Source organism: Copadichromis virginalis, linkage group LG2, assembly GCF_057382275.1.
Source record: "Copadichromis virginalis isolate Kocher_CV1m ecotype Utaka linkage group LG2, C_Virginalis_male_GT1.1, whole genome shotgun sequence".
Classification (NCBI taxonomy): Eukaryota; Metazoa; Chordata; class Actinopteri; order Cichliformes; family Cichlidae; genus Copadichromis; species Copadichromis virginalis.
The window spans coordinates 22,592,673-22,612,084 of record NC_140619.1 but is presented as its reverse complement, the minus strand read 5'-3'; the positions used below and the strand labels follow the sequence as shown (position 1 = coordinate 22,612,084).

Sequence of the window (19,412 nt, the reverse complement as noted above, 5' to 3'; positions counted from 1 at the left end):
AAGTGTAAAATAAAAATATTTTCTATTCCAATCATTCATGGATACATTTGTAGAGATACAAGTAACAGTACATCAAACAAAGTCAAGCCAACTCCTCTAAAGGGCTCTACTTGGCCCTTTAGCAGCTAAATAAAAAATGCCACCTTTAACAGTGGGAAAATCCAAGTGCATGCTGGCAAAACTTGTAATTGTGACTGTCTGAAATCCAGATATTCAAAAGTACTCATGATGATAATACAGTAGCAAAATATTACATATCAAGAAAGAAAGGCTAACATGAAAAGAGTATTCTTAAGACGCGATTACAGAAACAAGGTAATCAAACTGCACAACGTCATCGACACTAGTAACAAACAGACCCCTCTTAAAAGTGAGTCCTTTAGAAGCTAGGGAAGAGGAAACAACGCTTTGACGTTTAACAAGTGTGGGTCATGTCATTTGTGGCAACATGGGCAGTGAGTGACAATCAGAAGATCAGTTCATCATCTCCTTTCCCCGACATTAACATGTAGTTTTCAAAATTGGTTCAATAGCTGAAACTTGGGGAAGTCTTGGCTTGTTATGATGCTTTTGCAGTCCAGTGCACTGCCGAGTACCACCGGTCATCCTGTTCAACTCTTAAAAAAAGGGTTTCATGAAGAAGACATCTGGTGCACACTGGGGGCATCCTGTCCACGTGAAACACTTTGGGAGCTTGTAGACCACAACTTTGTGAGTAGGCTAAGGTTTAGTATAAAGAAAGGAAAAAAAAGAAAAGAAAAAGAATCTCTCTCCGAGGTCTTGCGCTCTTCGGGTTTTCTTCCTACGTCACACCGACTGGGCCAAACCTGTTAAAACTGAACCCACCCTAAAAAGCAAAAATCATAAGGAAAGTTTGGTTAATGATGGCAATCGGACATTTTTACACTAATTCTTTGTGCACAACCAGAGGAGCAGTTACGTACTTAGTTGCCATTCACTTGTGTTGGTGTTCCTGCGTGGTGGATTGCTGCCCTCTCTCTACTGCGATTCTCTCGTTCCTCATCCTCTTCATCTCTCTCCTCATTGCCACTGTGGTTCTTACAGTATAGCCTTAAAAAACAAAAAACACAAACAGTGTTTGTAAGTTATGGAAATGTGTTTGTTTTTTTAAGTGATGAATAACTCAGGAAAGTGGAAAACCACAGAGTGAGTGCTGAACACGCCGCCAACACTATGCTGATTTCATTACTGCAGAGCTCCAAACTTCCTCTCCCATTAACATCATCACAAACACTGTGGACACAAACACTGGGAGCTTCATAGCAGCTCCTGTAGGTGTAATGTGTAGATAGAGCAGTGCTTTGGTCCATATAATGTAGCAATCTCAGCTGCAAACCATGCACACCATTTATCAAACCTTAAAAAAGGACCATGTTGCTGCCTTAAGTCTTTAGTGTTTAATGGTTTGCAACCTCCGTCATGCTAACACTGCACTCTTCACCTCTGCTGGAGAGGAGAAAAATGAGGAGTCATTCAAAACAGCATGTGAATGGTGTTTATCAGAACAACCTGCATGAGCTCCAAAAAAACTGTAATGAATCATATTAACATTTTGTTTTCCAGGCTGACTGATAACAAACTCAGAAATTAGCCACCTGGCAACAGCCGCTTTGCTAACTGCATTGCAGAACCGGGGCAGCCTGCCAGCAGCTGACTGTCGTGGCTTGTTGCTCCTCAAATCGACCCTAACACAACTATCAAGGCACTCCGTCTGGCAGACCATCGGGTATGTACTGAACATCGTGAAAGAGGTGACTGTGTGCATCCTGCTGGATCAAAAGATGCATCTTCCTGAAACACACACACTTGTACTGAACGAGCAACAAAAACACTTTAAGGAGAAATAAGCAAGGAAGGAATTCTCCTTTCACGATACACTCGATGCTTTGTGACAACACTAAAAAATTAATAAAAAGTCTTAAGAGCACAATTTTTCTACCTCACTTCCATAGTCGTGATCACAAAATTGGGGCCGGGATTACGATAAACATAATATATACCAGAAGGTGTTCTTATTCAAATCCCTGCACATCACTGAGACAACCATTAATTATCTTTGTGATCCAGTATTCACGTCAGTAACTGAGTTACAAAATAATTGCAATGCTCTTGATGATCACACATAAAAACAAGTAATTGTGTGTTAACAATTACTGTCACTATAATGAGACCACAACTGTGCAATAAATATATAATTAAGCAGTTTAGGACACAAAAACAGAAGATAAAATAGAGAAGTTTTGCTCACTTGTAAATGCCACGCGCCATGTTTTCAATATACTTGGCTTTGTCCTGCAGGCCGCAGTGGTAGTGGTAGGTCTTCACACATGCTTTGATTTCACACCCAATGGTAGCACCCAACTGAGTACACAGCGTGCATTTCTGGGGGGGAAAAACCCAACACAATCCACAACTCTGTCAAAACGAATTTTAGATGCAAAACTTTAAACTGCTATTTGTTTCGTGTCCCCACCATTCTTTTGCCTCTTTTGATTTCCTGGATGACAGTTTTCACATCAAAGTTTCCAAATTCGGCCCGTGACGTGGTGGTCAGCTGTACCGTCCCCGATGAAAAAAGCTGAAACAGATCAGAGATTAAATGCAGGCCGGCGGTACTTTAAAAGCACATCCACAGATTACCCTCCGAACGGGAATTCTCACCATGCACTTGTAGTGTGCGGCCACTTTTTTGGAGTTATCCGTATGAAGCATGCCTCTTGTTTCATTCTCTTCCTCACCAGCATGGCAAAAGCCGCAGCGCTGGCCGCTGTCTCCAGGGCTGGTCCGGAGAGGTGACCTGTCCCGCTAAATAAACAAAAAGGGCACATCAGCTAAAATTCACACCCAGCACAGACACCATTCAAGGGAATCTCGTATTGTTTTATGGACTCTGAGCGCTGCCGTACGTGAGAGGAGCTCTCCTCATCTGCAGCCTGTGACGAGGTAGAGCGTGTGTCTTCTGACTGGCCGCGAGATCCCGCCTTGGCTCTCCCCTTCTCGAACCTTCCCCTGCCCCTGCTTTGTGGAGGCGACGAGTCTGAATCCTCGGCCACAGCTCCCTCTTCATCTAATGACAAAGAAATAAATCGGGTTTCACAAATTTCAGCTTCACAACAACACAAAGACACATGCAAGTGGAAGTGTTTTGACAATAAAACAGATTACAGTTTTAAATCAGAATACTGCTAACAATGGCTGTTGTTGCACAGGTTCAATGATAAATGTCACAGGCTTGTGGTTAAGTAGTAGCAGTGTAACTGATGTTAAAGTAAACTTTACCTTGAATGCCATCCTGGGAAGCATCCCTGTGTTTGCGGCAGTAAACGCTACAATCAGAAATAAAAGAGTTCAGTTAAAAGACGCCAGGACTGAATATGAGTGACAAATGGTTGAGATTAATGACCAGCTGTGCAGCTATAGTTAATAAATGCCTGGGTGTATGACTGTTTATTGTACAGTAATGCTCAGCAGAATCCAAATGTAAGAGTCTTACAGGTAAATCCCTTGCGAGGGATTCTCTTTGATCTGGGCTTTGTCCTTAACAGCACAGTAATAGTGATACGTCCTCCGGCACGTCTTCACATCGCAACCGATGGTCGCACCCGGTCGGTGACAAGAAGAACACATCTACAACAACAGCAGATGCAGCGACATTATTTTGTACGCCGATTCAAAACAGTCATCCATTAGTAACGCATTCATACGTGGATCTGAGAAATGATCGCTCCAAGTATTATGGGTCTGGTGTGTCATATGAAAATATTAAAAACATGTCCCAGTGGGACACCGCTGATTGATTCAAGAGAAGAACAAATTAAAATCAGCAGGGAAGGTTAAACCAAAAGGAAAACAATGTGATACAATTTAAAAGAAAACCAGCACAGGAAGCTTAGAGCGGCTGATAACATACCGTCTGTAGATGAACACTGAACTGATCAGAGAGCGTTATTTTTAAAAACTGATGAATATTTTTAATTATTTTTTCCCCAAAATGTAAGGATGCTTTGTTGTTTATGATCATACACCAAACGTGTAGTTACTGGTCAAATAGGACCTGCCTTTTAAAGGAAGGGATTTAACGTTTTATAGGCAGAAATATGAGCCGATTCATCAACATAATATCCAAAAGATGAATCAGTGACAATCTGCAGAAAGGTTTGGGAAACAAATTAAAATGTTTGCAAACGCACAACTTTAAAGGCTACATTTTTTACTCTTTACTAAGTAATGATGTAACAAAAACAATTATTAAATAAGTCAAATACAACATGTGCAACTTATTAATGCACAGCTCTGCAGATCAATTCTCATTTTGAAATAAGCTGCATTTCAGTGTGACACCCCTCTCACACTTATATACAGGAAATACAGAATAGTGCAAGCACACACTTACAGACCACTGCAGTGCATCCCATTAGCATTCAGTGGCACACTGACACACACACAACCAGTTTTGAAAGCATCCTGGAAAAGCCATCTTTTTATTTAACAGTGTGTCAGATTGAGGCAAGAAGAACCAGCAGCTTTAGATCTTTTATTGGATGAGAACAGCTGACATTTCCCACTTAAAGATGCCAAGAAAGAGGATATAATGTAATAATAGTAGCTGGTATCAACCCCAGTCCTCTGTAGCAAACTTGCATAGTTACATAAACACACACACACAGCTTAAAAGGTGAGACACCATTATTATAATGATGATGATGATTATAGCAAAAGCAGTAAAAACTATGAGTACATTTTGGCATTAGTAACTATTACTTAGAAGCAGGCATTGTACAGCCACAGATGTGCAATTTCCTCAAAGAGAAATGCGCTCAGGGTCATTCCCTTGAATGATTCCACGACTGCTTTCAGATGCTAAACAGTCTCTGAACTGAAAATTTGGGCCTTTAACACTAATTTGGCAGCGGTGCTAACCCATGGATGCAGCCTATCTGCTGACCTGAGCACAACAGTAGGTACTCACCAGTTTATTTCCCCTCTTGATCTCTTTTTTCACATCCTCAATGGAAAATCCTCCAATGTTTTCACTGTCTGAATGTGATGTGACGAGGGCTGAAGAGAAAAGCTGAAGAGGACAGAAAAAGAAGCAATAAAATAATGAGAAATTTATTTACGTAGCATTAATATAAGGATGAATTTGATATACAGAACATCTCTGGGATTATTTCTCTTAACTATTGCTGATGTACAGTTTTCCACAAAGGCATTAGATCATTTATGGGAGAAGAATCATTTCATTTCACAACTGCATGAAGAAATAAAAACAAAAACAGACGTGAGCTGTTCACTATTCTGCTCATGTGGCAGAGGGCTGCAAAGTAGGCAGCTTGGATGACGGATCCCGGGCTGAAAAACTGAGAACAACGCGGCTTCCTCACCATGCACTTATGGTGGGCTGCCACCTTCTGGCTGTCAGACATCAGCAGCTGCCCACACTCCTTGTCCCGGTTGGTTCTGCAGAAGGCACATTTGGGTAGCCGTGCTGCTGCTGCGGCTCCTTTCCTCTGTCCTGACATGGCCAAAGGCTTTTTTGTTTGTGAATCTAATTTAGAAAAGGAAAAAAAAAAAAAAAAAGTAAGAAAAACAAGATAAATTTCACTTGCAAAAGCTTGTAGACTCTTTTAGCAGGGATGGAATCAAAGGAAATGTTCACTATGATGCATTGGTCTACATGGAGTTTAATCACCGCTCATAAACTAGAAACTACAAGACAGTACTCACCGCTAACGTAGGCAAAGAGTGAGTGATGAATAGAAACATCACTTACAGTTTGGATATTTAAGCATAAACCACGTTCTTGGACTCACACACCCCCAACCCCACGCCCTCACTTAAGTGAAATAACACATAAGTTGCTTTGGAAAGGAGCCACGAGAAACTCTTTTCCAGAAACAGCAGGAAACAAAAACTTTCAACTACTCGCAGACAAGTAACTTCAAAACAGAGGGGGAAAGTCACAACAGAGCAGCTCGTGCCTGCTTTAAGTGCTGCTTGGCAAAGCCAGGAATGGATCACACTTTTTTTTTTTTTTTTTGGGGGGGGGGATTTCCCATTTCACTTCAGTTTTTCCAACTTCAGAATCTCATAAAGTTTATTCTAACAGAGCATGTGGGGTTTTTTTTTCTAGATGCTGAATGGAGAGGGAAAAAAAGTAACAACCACCTACAGTTTTTGTGTGAAGAAGGCAGTCAAATATAAAATCCTGTTGTAAAGTGTCATGGCTGAAGGCCATATTGTGAGGATACAGGGAACCTTTACCAGTCATCCAAAGCCTAGATAAGATTAAAAAGGAAGGGAAATCAGCAGAAGCTGGTGGAGCACATCTGATGCAACCCGGAGTACTTTTAATTATAATGTCCTCCATAGCAGTTTTATTTGTGATGACTAGTTAGTACACAGGCATTACCTGGAGTTTGAATGATTTCAAGTTTCATATTGTTTTTGATTCAATGCCAGCTAAATTTTAAATGCACATCTTATTTATGTATTAATCTAAATTTTATTAAAATTCAAACAAATCCGTTAGTGTATTCTTCAGAGTGCATAGGTGGATCAAACCCCCAAACGCGTGCTGTTATTCTCACATAGTCCGCTGTCATAGTGCTCTGCACACATTCTTTAAAGGAAAATAACCCAAAAAGCAAAGGAAAACTTAAAAGATATAATCAATCCACAAACGAAACTGGGTGATTTTATGTAGATATTAGAGAAAGAAAGAAAAAGAATCACAATAGCAGTGCGCTGCGACGCCTTGATAGAGCCATTACAGCCATGACAGCAGGGCCAGGATTTCACTGCGGCGGCTCCAGCAACAGAGCTCAGCGTGCAAACACACAATACTGGCCGAGCAAATAACACCAAAAAGACTATATTTCAACATCTGCTGCTCTCTGAATCGCTCTCACATCACAATCTTGCACTACAAGACGATAGTTGTGGGGGGATTTTTGACGAGAAGGGGCGAAACATAAGAAGCGACTGAAATTGCTCCCACAAACTTTTGAATTAAAGGGGGTGTGTGACTCTTTCTCCACCAAACTAGTTATAACTGAAAACATTTTTACTACGAACATCTCAGCGCCGCGAAATGTTCCTCCCAAGGCCTTTTCATGCAGAGAAATAAAGGTCGGTTGCAGGAAAATGTGACTCTTCGACATTATGATTTCACTGGAAGTCGAAAAACTGCGAATATTTCCCTTTAAATGTGGGAAATTATCATGACAGGCGCGGGTCTTTGCGAACCGTTTCGAAGTAAAGAGCGCCATACGTGATGTATCCCTGTGAAAAGCGAGCAGCTCGGCTTGTACGCAAGCAATACGGCCTGAAACGACAACAGGCCATAAAACACAGCGGGTATCATCCAGCCGTGGATTCACAGCTCGTAGCTTACCTGTTAATGTAATCTTATCGCGCCGAAACGCTACAAAAGAAGGAAAAGTGCTCCGGCCAGCGGCTGTGTTTCTTTCCGTCCTTCAGAAGTGATCGTGTGCTTTTCGCAATAGCACCAAGCTAGCTAAAATGTCCACGGCGCTAGGACTTCCGGGTCTGGCTTTCACAATAAAAGTCATGACGACAAACTTACGTGTCAGGCGTAAAAAAAAAGTAAAACTGTTTTTTAAAAAAGACCTAAATGAAATGGCTTTAATGAAGTGTATCTTTCCTAAAAGCAGAGCAGAACAATGGCCGGACATGCAGGTTTAGTAAAAGCTAGTACTGATTTTAATTTAAATATAAGTTGTTGCTGCTGTTATAGCTAAAATCAGCCCATGTTGTCATGTTTTGGGGATTTTTGTTTTAAATTATCAAAAATAAAGGTCTCTTCTAAGAAAAAATCCATTTGATTTAATTTATTTTCTTTCATGTTGTAATATTGCTACAAAGATAAGTGTGTCTAAACCTTGTACGTTATCACATTTTTATCACATATCATCGGGCCACATGAGACCATCAAAGAAGGACTTGTAAATAAATGCCATTTACACTGTGTAATGTAATGTAATTACAGATGGATCTAAGTTTGGTCCCCGTGACACACATTAAAAGATAGATAGATAGATCAACCTCCTCATCATACAAAACAGTTGTCTTAATAATACTGTCTGTTTTGTGGCCCGTTTGAGTTTGCTGGGTATATGCAGAGTCAGGTATTTGACTATGGTCACCACAGCTTTTCCTCTAATGAGGAGGGATTGAAGGATGTGAGGTCTCCTCCTACCACCACAATCTCTTTTATGTTCCCCAAATTTCCCACAAATTGTTTGCATCACACCAGCCAACAAGTTCTTCCACGTCTCTCCTCTACATTGACTCATCATTAATTGCAACAGCTGCATCATCTGTAAAAGTCACAATATGATTGCCCGGATACTTTGCTGAGCAATCACGTGTGAGTAGTGTGCACAGTAAGGGGCTCAATACAAGCTTAATCACAGCTGAGTTTTTATGCACTGGGACAATAATGGACCTCTAAGGCACCACAGTCTGGGATATGTTAAAAAATGCATGTCAACACCATGGTGGGGCCCTGAGTAGGAAAAGTTTAAACCAGTGATGTCAAACTTATTTTATGTCATGAGACACGTGCATCCTACTTTGATCTTAAGCCGGGCGGTCCTGTAAAACACCCCTTTCTGTCACTCTAAAGAAATGTAACTTGCATTTAAACCCTGAGATATCTTAATATAAAAAAGTACAATTTCAAGAGAATGCCTCAGTTTTTCTACATGACCTGAACGGTGATAAACAAAATAATGAAGTAATAAATGTGTAAAATTACAGAAAAAGTTCTATAAAAAATCCCAGAAATTTCCACAGTATTTCATTTAATTACTTACGTATTACTTTATTATTTTAGTGTGATATGAATGTCAAGGACACCCTTATCAGTAGGAAAAGTAAAACTTACACTTGCATGGTCTAAATTTATGCCCTTCATTTACTGTTTTCAAAGCCATCCAGTGGGCTGAATTTGGAGTCTTTGCCAGCTCAATTCTGGATCCCCTCATGTTTGACACCTGTGGTTTAAACTATTCTAAAAACATACAGCATTGTGCAAAAGTCTTGAGCTGCCACTCCGTTCTTTGTATTTTGCTTCCAAGGAGCCAGACTTTCTTTTAGTAATAGTTTTGCATGCTTTCATCGTTCTCTTTCAGCTAATTCCTTTATGGATCTCTTCCATTATCCCACCCTATACCTAGAATCCACCTCTCTCACTCCAACCATCTTTCCTTTTTCTCTCTCTCCTCTGTTCGTGTGTGTGGGTTCCTGCCTGTGTTCCAGAGGTGGAGTGTTTCCTGGGCGTCGGCCCTGCCCACACACCTGAAATTCAGAAGCAGTTGTGTTGATTATTACATGGACTGTTAATCCAGTCATGAATTGGCCTCCGCAAAGCCTGGACGTCAACAATATTATTATATAACATTACTAAGACAATGTGGGATCACCCCGGCAGAGCATGGAGCAAAACGCAGCCACCTCCCGAAGAAGAGCTTTGAAGGTGAAGTGTCCATATGTTCCCTTAAATGACATTCAAAGTTTCACTAATGCAAGTAAAAAGCTTATATGCAGGGTTTGTTAATGTAGTGTGGTTATTATCGCAAATTTGGACAACATGTAGTTGGAGAATACAGAGGAGAGTCAACTCATTATGCCTGTCATCCGTTATTAAGTGATGGTAAGTGGACATACATTAAAGAAAGACTTTGGTAACTATTCACGTTGAGGAACTTTTTGTGGTCCATATGTGTTCTAGAAATTGCTTGCTTTGATAATATCTAGTGAAATGTGTTTTATAGATGTTGCTATTGGATACTGAATTTTCTTGTGACTCAACAAAGAAATCACCAAAAGGCGATTAGATGAAAGAAAGAAAAAAAAACAACTAATCCTGTTTCTTATTCTGGCCGATTTTTACAACGTTTAGATTTCATAACCACAGATAAAACACGAGCTATTTCTCAACTAATGGCTCATCTCTTCCCGAGAATTTAGATGCACTTGATTTCTATTAACGGGATGTCCGGTAGAGTGGCTTCCTCTGCAACATACTCCCCCTCATTAGTATGTAACTTTGTGAAACATGCGCTCCCATAGTGGGGTAGAGGGCGTGCCCACATCACGCAAAAGTGATAGGATAAAATTGGTGTCAGTCATATTACATAGCAAAACATGACCGCCCATTGTCCCCGGGATGAGAAGAGGACGGGTGTTTCGGCAGAAAAGAACAGGGAAATGAAGTTGACAGACGGGCAAGCCCAGCAGCAAGTCACTCTGTAATAACTAGGAAGCTAGCAAGTTCGATGACAGGGGTCACTAGAAGTGAAATTTACGTCAAATATCACTGCTATGAATGTCTCTAGTTTGAGGAAGTTGTAGCTACAGTTAGGGGACGTTAGGTAGCTACAGCTGTCAGACAACGTTACAGACTTTTTCAAAGTAACGTTACAGTGGATATTGAAAGTGGAGACGACTCGCTAGCCCGCTAGCTCACCTTTGGTCACCGAGCGTCTTTGAAGTTCAAAGCTACCCTTCATTCGGTGAGTGTACACAGCCTGAAGTAAATATTTCAGCAGGGTGTTTTGTGCGTGTGTGCTTCCCCACAACCGTCCTTCTCTAACTGCGTCCTGTTGGTAGTTGCCTTGTTTCTAGCTATAGCTAACTAGGTCACAAGCTAGCTCAACTTTTCCGATGAGCATGCTGCAACGTTGACATTTTGACGTCCTGTTCTCCGTTACATCCTTGTTTTGGTTTGAAAGCTTGGCTTCTACTGTTCAGCTGACCCCGCTTAGTTTGAAAGTGGACTAATATAGACTAATATAATGAATACACCCTAAACTCGACGTAAGAAACGTTAAGTACGAAAAGTTGCTAGCCTTTTTTTCGACTAACGTGAAGTAGCGTTGTGAGTTACTTTAAACTTTAGTCTCTTCCTTATGAGCTTCTGTCTTTAGCCAAACGCCATAACTCACTCATGTCTAGCTCATCAGGTGAAGTTTTTTTTGTTGTTTTTTTGTTAGCGATTTCCTGATGCAAAGCGGTGCAGGAAGTCGAATAGGTTTATTTGCACAATTTAAAAACCCGTGTTATGTTTCATCAGCGATCTGGTCTTAGATTACCTGTCTTCAGCCATGCCTTTTCCTTTTGGAAAGTCTCAGAAGAACCCAGCTGAGATAGTGAAGAGTCTGAAGGACCATGTTGCATATATGGAAAAGCTGGATGCTGGTGACAGCAAGAAGTGTGAAAAGGTCAGCTGTGGATTTCTCTGAGGATGGCATGAATGTTAAAAATTACAGTAACGCTGAGCAGCAGCTGATCATACTCTTTTTACCCCCTCATGTTATTAAGGTTGCAGAGGAGGTGTCCAAAAATCTTGCCTCACTGAAGGAAGTACTTTGTGGAACAGGTGACAAGGAGCCCCAAACTGAAGCAGTGGCTCAGCTTGCACAGGAGCTGTACAACACCAACCTTCTAATTTCTCTCATTGCAAACCTACAGAAGATTGATTTTGAGGTAGGAGAAAAAATGCCTTCTTTCTGCACTGACTTTATGAGTTTAAAGTATTGATTGCTTGGTGCACACATTGAATGATCAGGGGGAGTGCGTGTTTGCATGCCTGATTTGAACGTCTATGCCCAAAGCAAAAAAACCCTGTGTATATCAGCACCCAGTCTGAGTGGTTGTTACTGTGCAGGGGAAGAAGGATGTGGTCCATTTGTTCAGCAATATCGTGAGACGTCAGATTGGCACCCGCACGCCCACGGTAGAATACATTTCTACACACCCACAGATCCTCTTCATGCTTCTCAAAGGGTAAGTTCATATTTTCAGTGTACAGAAACTCAGTGTTTGGTCATTTGATCTTCAATCTGACTGCTCGTTGTCCATTTATATGCATTAACAACAAATCCACCCTCAGAGCCTCATAAACAAACAAACAAATCCTTAGCATGAAATAAAAAGCATTTGGTTTTTGCTTTTTAGGTACAAATACCTTCCTTTAACATGCCTTGCAGTCTTCTGCATTAGCCAGTATGAGTTTCAACAACTCCCAAAGGAACAAGCATGAACTTGCTCACATGTGGGCTACACATGTAGATGATGGATAAAGCAAAAAGTACAGTGCTAGTTTTACAGCTCTGAAAAACTGAGTCATCCTGCTCACTCACTCAGAGACCAGCTGCATGCTCCGGCTGCTGTTTGGTGGATCGAATGCCATCTTATCCGGTTAAATGTCACAACTATAAAGTGGAAGATTTGGTTTGTTTATGAGAGGCAGACATCAAAACCTGACATTTAACGTTGATGTCTCGGTTTGTTACACTGCTAATGAACTCCCTTGTTGTGCGTGGGGAAATTGTGTACTTTTTTGCACAGGAAAAAAATACCTCTCTGTGGAAAATGAGATCTAGAAATGGCACGTTCAACCCAAAATTATACCAAACAACTTCATTGATCCCACTAGGAGCGATTTGTTGTACACAAAACAGGAACATTCATACAAACGGATGGGCAATAATGTGGAAGGAGATGGATTAAAATAGAAATGTATATGAATTAAAAAAATACTAATAGAATATAAACTACACAGAGCATTTTGTACTATGATTGCAGAGGGAAAGATTGTCCAAAGAGGTAAAACATTACGACACTCTGATGGCTGCAGAGGCAGCTCACTTACAAGACCACATTCAGCCAAAACACTTCCTGCTTTCATTAAAAAAAAAAAAAAAAATCTTTTTTTGGTTCACTGTTGAGCTTGTGAACAACTTTTATTAATAATGCTGTTCAGGCTGTTTCTACTATTTACCATTAAACCAATAGATAAAAGGAAAAAACTGTGTAGACTCACAAAAAGTGGACAGTGGGTAACAGGACTGGCAAAAAAAAAAAATTAGGTGTGGAGAAACTGATTTTTTTTTTTTGTTGTTGTTGTTGCCCTCTGTGGTCATAATAAACCTGGGGATCATGAAAAATGCCACCAAAATATTTGTATAACGGTTCCCACACATCACCTTTTCAAAGCCTCTTTCAGACGTCCAGTCCTCTCTGCTCATCAGAGACATCTGAATATGTCAGCTGAATGGCCCCCCGGCTACTTTTCCATGGAAAAAGTCACAGCTTTTAATACTGCAAGAATCTGAATGCAGATAGGCTCACATGTCTCGCGCCAGTATCTTGCGTTGCCCTGCTTTTGTTAAGAAACATGAGAATGCTTTAAAGAGCAACAACATGAGGGGGCGAAGAAAAAGAAGTTTGTATGAGACACCTGCTTTCCTTCTGTTTCACAGTCTTGCGCTGCCCAAGCTCATTAAGACCTCAAAACAGATTGTTCTTTAAATAAATTGTTGTACATGTCACAGAGGACAAAGCATGAACATCTAGGTTGTTCCACATTTTAGCACAAAATTCGAAAGGCACATTTTGTGTACATTTAATGGCCCGATGAGTGCACAGACCTCTCGAAAATCACAAAATGCCTTTCACATCTGTGTTAACGTTGTTCACTTTGCGTCATTTGTATCATTTCACATCTATTACAGATTGAAATGTTTATAAAATCCAAGTTTACGTAAGTTTCTGCCAGGTCTCTGTCTGAAGAAGTCTGCGACAGGTTGGATTAATCAAAGTCAGCAGTGACGGTAGTTTGTGTTCCAGCTGTTTGTACAAGTCTTCTGAGTTCATAACTAACCTGCAGCAGCAGAGAGCAGTGCGATAACATATGCTATTACAGGGTCCATCGTGATCGAACTACAAAATCCTTACCTTCAGACTGGTAGGTGTTTTTTATAAACTGGACTTTAACGTTTTCTCAGCTCCATATGGGACGTTGCGTTTCTAATTATCAAAGCGACCAGAAGCTTTTGACGTTTCTTGATGTGCTGTCAAATATCTGGCAGAGCTTAAGGGACACTGTCTAGCATAAGAGGGTTATGGCTCATTCTGTCATAGTTGTGAGGATATAGGGATGAAACCTGGATGGGCATTAACTTAATTGACCTTTATCTGAATACTGTCTCTTTAAAAGATTGATGAGAGGGCTTATAATGCATTCTTTGCAGCTCCTTGATTTAAGCCAAAGAATATATCACACTAAGAAATAGTACAGCGTCCACTACTGTAAATAATAAAGACTGAGAGTGTTAATGAGACCCTTTGAAAGCAAACGGCAGCCTTTTTATTAAAAGTTACTATTGTGACGTTGTATAAACAGTTCTCAAACAAAAGCTTGGTGTACTCCTTGCCATTTTTCTACCTGCTTGAATGAGTATAACAAGCTTTGCATCCTGTGCTCCTCTCCCTGCCAAGTAAGCAAATTTCATTGGTTCAGACTTTCCATTCACACTTAACAAAACATAGTTTTCTCCCAAAGTTTTTCATAATTAATGAGCACAACTGATCTAAAATCACTGCTTATTGGTCATCTTTAGATGAGTACATAAGTGCTCCAAAATGCGAAGATCTGGTTTCAGGGTAGTGACCTATGGAGGATGCTGCCATTCAGCAGACTTGTTTTGGACCAGATGTAACACTTTTTATTTATGTATTTGTTTTAAGGATCGCTTACACATTCTTCAGGCTCTTTGAAAAATATAAAAAATATTTTGGCGATTTACAGAATCTGTTCCATAAGTTTTACCCTAGTTTAAATTCTCAGCGTCACTGAGTGATTGACGACTTCTCTGCGTGTAGATTGCTGCTGCTGTACTCACGTTCTGCCTTAGTTTAATCCATTTGTTTATTTTTTGCGAGGATCTCGTTCCTTCGTCATTGGAAACACAGAGTTGATGTCAAACTAAGAGTGACAGTGTTTAGGATGTGATTATACATCTCGAGTGAAAATTGTATAACTTGTGATGAGTTCACCATCACTTGGACCTGACATGTATGAACCTGTGCAGATACGAGGCTCCAGAAGTGGCTCTTAACTGTGGGATGATGCTGAGAGAGTGCCTGCGTCACGAGCCTTTGGCCAGGATAGTGCTCTTCTCTGAAGACTTCTTCTGCTTCTTCCATTATGTGGAGCTGTCAACCTTTGACATCGCCTCAGATGCTTTTGCCTCGTTCAAGGTACACTTTTATTTATATATATATATATATATATATATATATATATATATATATATATATATAATTTTTTTAAATGGCAAGATTAACATCCTGACTGTTCCTAGTTGATATCTTGACCTCTTCTATTCCCCATCAGGATCTTCTCACGAGACACAAGATTATGTGTGCAGACTTCCTGGAGAATAATTATGACAGGGTGAGCTTTCTTGAGTGGTTTTGATATTTAATTGGAAAAACTGCTCATTCTTTACCCAACTTACTTTTGACATTTTTATCAGGTGTTTACAGAGTATGAAAAACTTCTGCACTCTGAGAACTACGTCACAAAACGGCAGTCTTTGAAGGTACATCCTCCTGCTCAGTCTTAAGTTTAACTGACAAGTTTGTGGACTGATTCTGTAAACTCATGTATATTTATTTGTTAGCTGCTAGGTGAACTTCTCCTGGATAGGCACAACTTCACTGTCATGACGAGGTACATCAGTCGGGCAGAGAACTTGAAGCTGATGATGAACCTGCTGAGAGATAACAGCCGAAACATCCAGTTTGAAGCATTCCACGTCTTCAAGGTGCGCAAAAAATTTCTCAAAATCCACTCTTAAATCTGAATTGTGTCATGAAAACCCCACATACCTGCTACCTTAAGTTGGTCTAATATTGAATGTGGGTTTTTGTTTAGTCAGGCTGAGTCATTGTGATTTCTCTTATTTAAAAGTTTGGTTGCTGCTAACAGCTTCACCTCTCGTTTTTACTGCTAGCTGGATATTTGTCCAGCTTTCTGTTATGCCAGTCTTTAGTATCATTCAGCTGCTTCTCCTTGGAGTCCTCCTGTCTAGCAGTTGGTCAGTCAGGAGGACTCAAACTCCGTCTTGTTGGACTACAGCTGGCGAAGGTGTCCTTGATCTGCTCTGAAGATGGGATCACTGAACCTAATCAGAACCTGCAGCAGGAAGAGAACTGGTTCATGATCAAAGCAGAACAAGAACTACCATCACAGCTGCAGTGCAAGACTTTGGCTAAAAGTAGATTCACTGGACTCTGTGCATTGCATCCACAAATGGTACTTAAACTTTTTACATAATCTTTCCAAAGGTATTTGTTGCAAACCCCAACAAGACTCAGCCCGTGATGGACATCCTTCTGAAGAACCAGACCAAGCTCGTGGAGTTCCTTGGCAACTTCCAGACGGATAGATCTGAGGACGAGCAGTTCTGCGATGAGAAAAACTATCTGATCAAGCAAATCAAAGACCTGAAGAGACCCACAGCGTCCGAGGAAGCTTAATGCAGTCGTCCCATTCTAATAATGGGACGACTGCTCTGTCAGGTGGTAGATTTTAGAGGTGGTGGTTCAAGAGGAAAAAACAAAACAAAATAAAAACATGCATAATTAAAAGTTCATACTAAGTATAAAAAATAGGAAACGTTAAGTTTACTTCCTTCACTTTCTGGCTTAGTGTGGATGTGGAGGTTCTTTCCATCCAGCAACCTGAGTGGGCCAAGAACTGTTATTTAAACCGCAGTGCTTCTTATTTAGTTATAACCAAATGCCTTTTGGTTCCTTCTTCTAATGTTGGACCTTACGCTGTTACTTTTCCATATACATGGAAATTCGCAACCAGCTCGAGCACTGAGGTCATTTTCCAGAACTTGTACATGCTTTAGAGATTGAAAGGTTGAGAGGTAAATATATTATTTTTCTAATGTATCTTTTATGCTAAAACATTTAAAGCCTCCAGTAACTCTTCTTTCTGAATGATGCTTATTCTCATTGCTTAGGTTTGGTTTGTTGCGTCTTTTGTTTTTTGGAAAGCTGTTCTTTGTACAGGGACTGTCTTTAGAAATCCAGCTTTAGAAGAGTGGCACGTCGGCTCATATTGGGCAGGTCAGCTCGTAGTAGTAACATTTGGCAATTATTGCGCAGTTTTCAGGCTTTCGTTGGAGTGCACGCGATTATGCTGGTCAGAAACGACTCCGCAGTGCTGCACTAGCCAATGCATTAGCTGTCACAGGAAGAGAAAATCAAAACTATAGAGGAATCAATTAATTGTACTGTGATTTTTCAGGCTGTGCTCAGCGATGCTTACATGACTGAAATAGAAACAAGGCATCAGATAACGCTGCAGGCTACCAGCCCATCCGTTCACAGCTAACGCGGACAGCCAGGATACACCGATTGATCTCGCTGGATGCGCTTCATTTCTTCTTCACGTTCTAAAACTGATGGCAACAAATTAACAAAAAATCATAAAAATGTTACACTGTTATATTCATATCGGAGCACGGTGTGTTATTGAACCACAGACTTTTATAATAATTTTAATCAGGGTCGTGTTTTTCCCCTGATTAATTTCACTGCTACACTGGACTTGATTAGTCTGAAGACTGAAATATTACTAAAACAAAATGACATTTCACCTCAGAAACCACACAAATGCAAACTCCTAACCACACCATCATTCACTTTAATACAGAAGAGACAAACTGCTTAAGGAAAAGGTAAATTGTTAGGTTAGCTCTCTTTTCTGATATGATTATAACAGTGACACAGTGCAACAACATGCCTGCAAAGCATCAGAACAGTAGGTCCCATCTCATGTCACAATATTGTCAGGATAACCACATGCACTGTTCCACATGAGATTTTTGGATGATGAGCACTGACTTTACTCCTCACGTGCATCACCAGAGCTCAGTTGAAATAATTACCCTATTTCTGCTGTTGTTGTTGTTATAGTGGCTGAAATTACAGCGTTTCAGAATGCGTTGTCTGTGCAGACTGTTAGTGTATATACCTCATGGGATTTGAGTTTGCGGATGCTGGTTTTTATTTTTTTTATTTTATTTCCTTGACAAGATATTTAATTTGACATTTGACCAAAACAAAAGCACACAGCAGTGGTTTGAATGGATGCCGACATGTGATACATTTGTTCCGACTTGAGCAGGAACCGCAGCCTGGTTTTCACAATGGAAAACTGGATCCTTTTTTAAAACTTAAACTTTTCATTGTGTGGTACCTCATAAATGTTAATTCATAATGAATTGCAGTGTGGTACCTTGTAATGAATTTTTGCCTTATTTAAAGACATTTCATGGATCATGATTGATTCTTTCAATTTCTAATTTGTTTTAAACCAAAGCTGATATGAAAAAAGGGTTTAAAAATGTAAAAAATTAATTTAAAAAAATGTTAATTTCAGGTCCCAAATACATTAGCAGTTAATTTCTCATGTTCATGCGTAGACCAGGTTTATTACTAACTGCGATACTTGCTTATATGTAAACCCTGGGAGTGTAAATATATTTTAAGAGATCTGTAGTAGGCATCACACAGTGTAGTTTTCAGTTGGGTTGATTTGGCTTGATCATTCTTTGGTCCACTTCATGAGACCGTCACAAAGAGTGAGGACTTTCAGGAGCCATTAAATAATTTGATAAACTTGCTGTGAATGTGGTACACGATGCATAGATAAACTGAAGTCCTACACACCGTGCATTGTCATGTCATCAGTTTAGAAACTATAAAACAAATGAAAACTGTGAGAATACGTTGGGAATAATCCGTATACACAGTGGTCATTACTGATGTCTCCATGCAGCTGACTATAGATTTACTGAGGACAAAAAGTCTGTTATCAGTAATAATTAATGGAAGGAGGAAAAAAAATTATTGCCCGTATGAATTTGTATGCAGACTTTGAAATTTGGCCCCAGTCTTGACATGCACTTTTAGAAGGATGTGTTGTGCGCAGCCATCCCACTAGGGGGTGCTGTTAGCAACAGTGTTAGCACTTGTGTTAGTTGTACAAACAAAGCATTTCAAGTTTCTTTAACCCTACCTCCTGTTATGAATATACGAGTCACTGGCAATATGTAGTCACAAATTTAAATTCCTTAAAATCAATAATATGTATGAAATGAATTTAACTTTTCTGGGTTATTGTGCTTTACGTTTTTTGACTCTGTTGCCTTCTTTTCTTTCTTTACCTTTCCACACTGGATATTTTATTTTCTTCGGGAGGAAATTATGTGTACATAACTTTATAAAGGATAAGTGAAGTGTGAGAGCATTCATGAAAATAAAATGTCATTGCAATGTTTTGTTTTGCATTGTTTTTGTTGCCTAAACAATTATTACACATGAACGTGTAGGGTGATACAGAGTGTGGTAGTCACTTATTAGTTTATCTCTCACAGCAAAGCTTTAATCATCTTAGTAAATAAATAAATAAAACTCATGAAATTACGCCAGACTTTTAGGAAACTACCACAAATGAATGTATGATATTTATAATAAGGGTGCAAATCAATAAAACC

At 39.9% G+C, this 19,412-nt stretch overlaps 2 protein-coding genes across 7 annotated transcripts; one reads left to right on the top strand and one right to left on the bottom strand.

Moving 5' to 3' along the window:
- phf6 (PHD finger protein 6) lies at positions 1–10,754 on the bottom strand. 3 transcript variants are annotated; one of them, XM_085473834.1, is made up of 11 exons: positions 10,517–10,621; positions 5,406–5,569; positions 4,991–5,092; positions 3,515–3,648; positions 3,301–3,347; positions 2,928–3,088; positions 2,683–2,826; positions 2,495–2,599; positions 2,270–2,403; positions 945–1,071; positions 1–847 (listed from the first exon to the last, which is right to left on the bottom strand). In XM_085473834.1, exons 1-10 carry the CDS (start codon positions 10,557–10,559, stop codon positions 945–947), a joined length of 1,161 nt encoding a protein of 386 aa, XP_085329960.1. In that variant the 5' UTR covers positions 10,560–10,621; the 3' UTR covers positions 1–847. The 3 variants fall into 3 exon arrangements, with proteins under 3 accessions (XP_085329960.1, XP_085329944.1, XP_085329953.1); XM_085473818.1 differs by lacking the exons at positions 1–847; positions 945–1,071 and adding an exon at positions 1,406–1,787 and having other exon boundaries at positions 10,517–10,754; XM_085473827.1 differs by lacking the exons at positions 1–847; positions 945–1,071; positions 10,517–10,621 and adding exons at positions 1,406–1,787; positions 7,418–7,585.
- Positions 10,125–19,191, top strand: cab39l1 (calcium binding protein 39, like 1). Of its 4 annotated transcripts, none has more exons than XM_085473855.1 (9): positions 10,125–10,562; positions 11,123–11,270; positions 11,371–11,535; positions 11,717–11,835; positions 14,925–15,093; positions 15,230–15,289; positions 15,372–15,437; positions 15,519–15,662; positions 16,186–19,191. In XM_085473855.1, the coding sequence occupies exons 2-9, from the start codon at positions 11,154–11,156 to the stop codon at positions 16,375–16,377; spliced, it is 1,032 nt and encodes a 343-aa protein (XP_085329981.1). In that variant the 5' UTR covers positions 10,125–10,562; positions 11,123–11,153; the 3' UTR covers positions 16,378–19,191. The 4 variants fall into 4 exon arrangements, with proteins under 4 accessions (XP_085329981.1, XP_085330000.1, XP_085329991.1 ...); XM_085473874.1 differs by lacking the exon at positions 10,125–10,562 and adding an exon at positions 10,800–10,880; XM_085473865.1 differs by lacking the exon at positions 10,125–10,562 and adding an exon at positions 10,818–10,927.
- Positions 19,192–19,412: the final 221 nt, after the last annotated feature.

Bases quoted from the DNA above. Each gene is read 5' to 3' on its own strand.
- cab39l1 (XM_085473855.1), top strand. From the start codon at position 11,154: ATGCCTTTTCCTTTTGGAAAGTCTCAGAAGAACCCAGCTGAGATAGTG. The intron at 15,094-15,229 runs GTACACTTTTAT...ATTCCCCATCAG, and splicing joins ATGCTTTTGCCTCGTTCAAG to GATCTTCTCACGAGACACAA. The intron at 15,290-15,371 runs GTGAGCTTTCTT...CATTTTTATCAG, and splicing joins TGGAGAATAATTATGACAGG to GTGTTTACAGAGTATGAAAA.
- phf6 (XM_085473818.1), bottom strand. From the start codon at position 10,559: ATGAAGGGTAGCTTTGAACTTCAAAGACGCTCGGTGACCAAAG. The intron at 3,649-4,990 runs GTGAGTACCTAC...CTGTTGTTGTAG, and splicing joins TCAAGAGGGGAAATAAACTG to ATGTGTTCTTCTTGTCACCG. The intron at 1,788-2,269 runs GTGAGCAAAACT...TTGATCCAGCAG, and splicing joins ATGGCGCGTGGCATTTACAA to GATGCACACAGTCACCTCTT.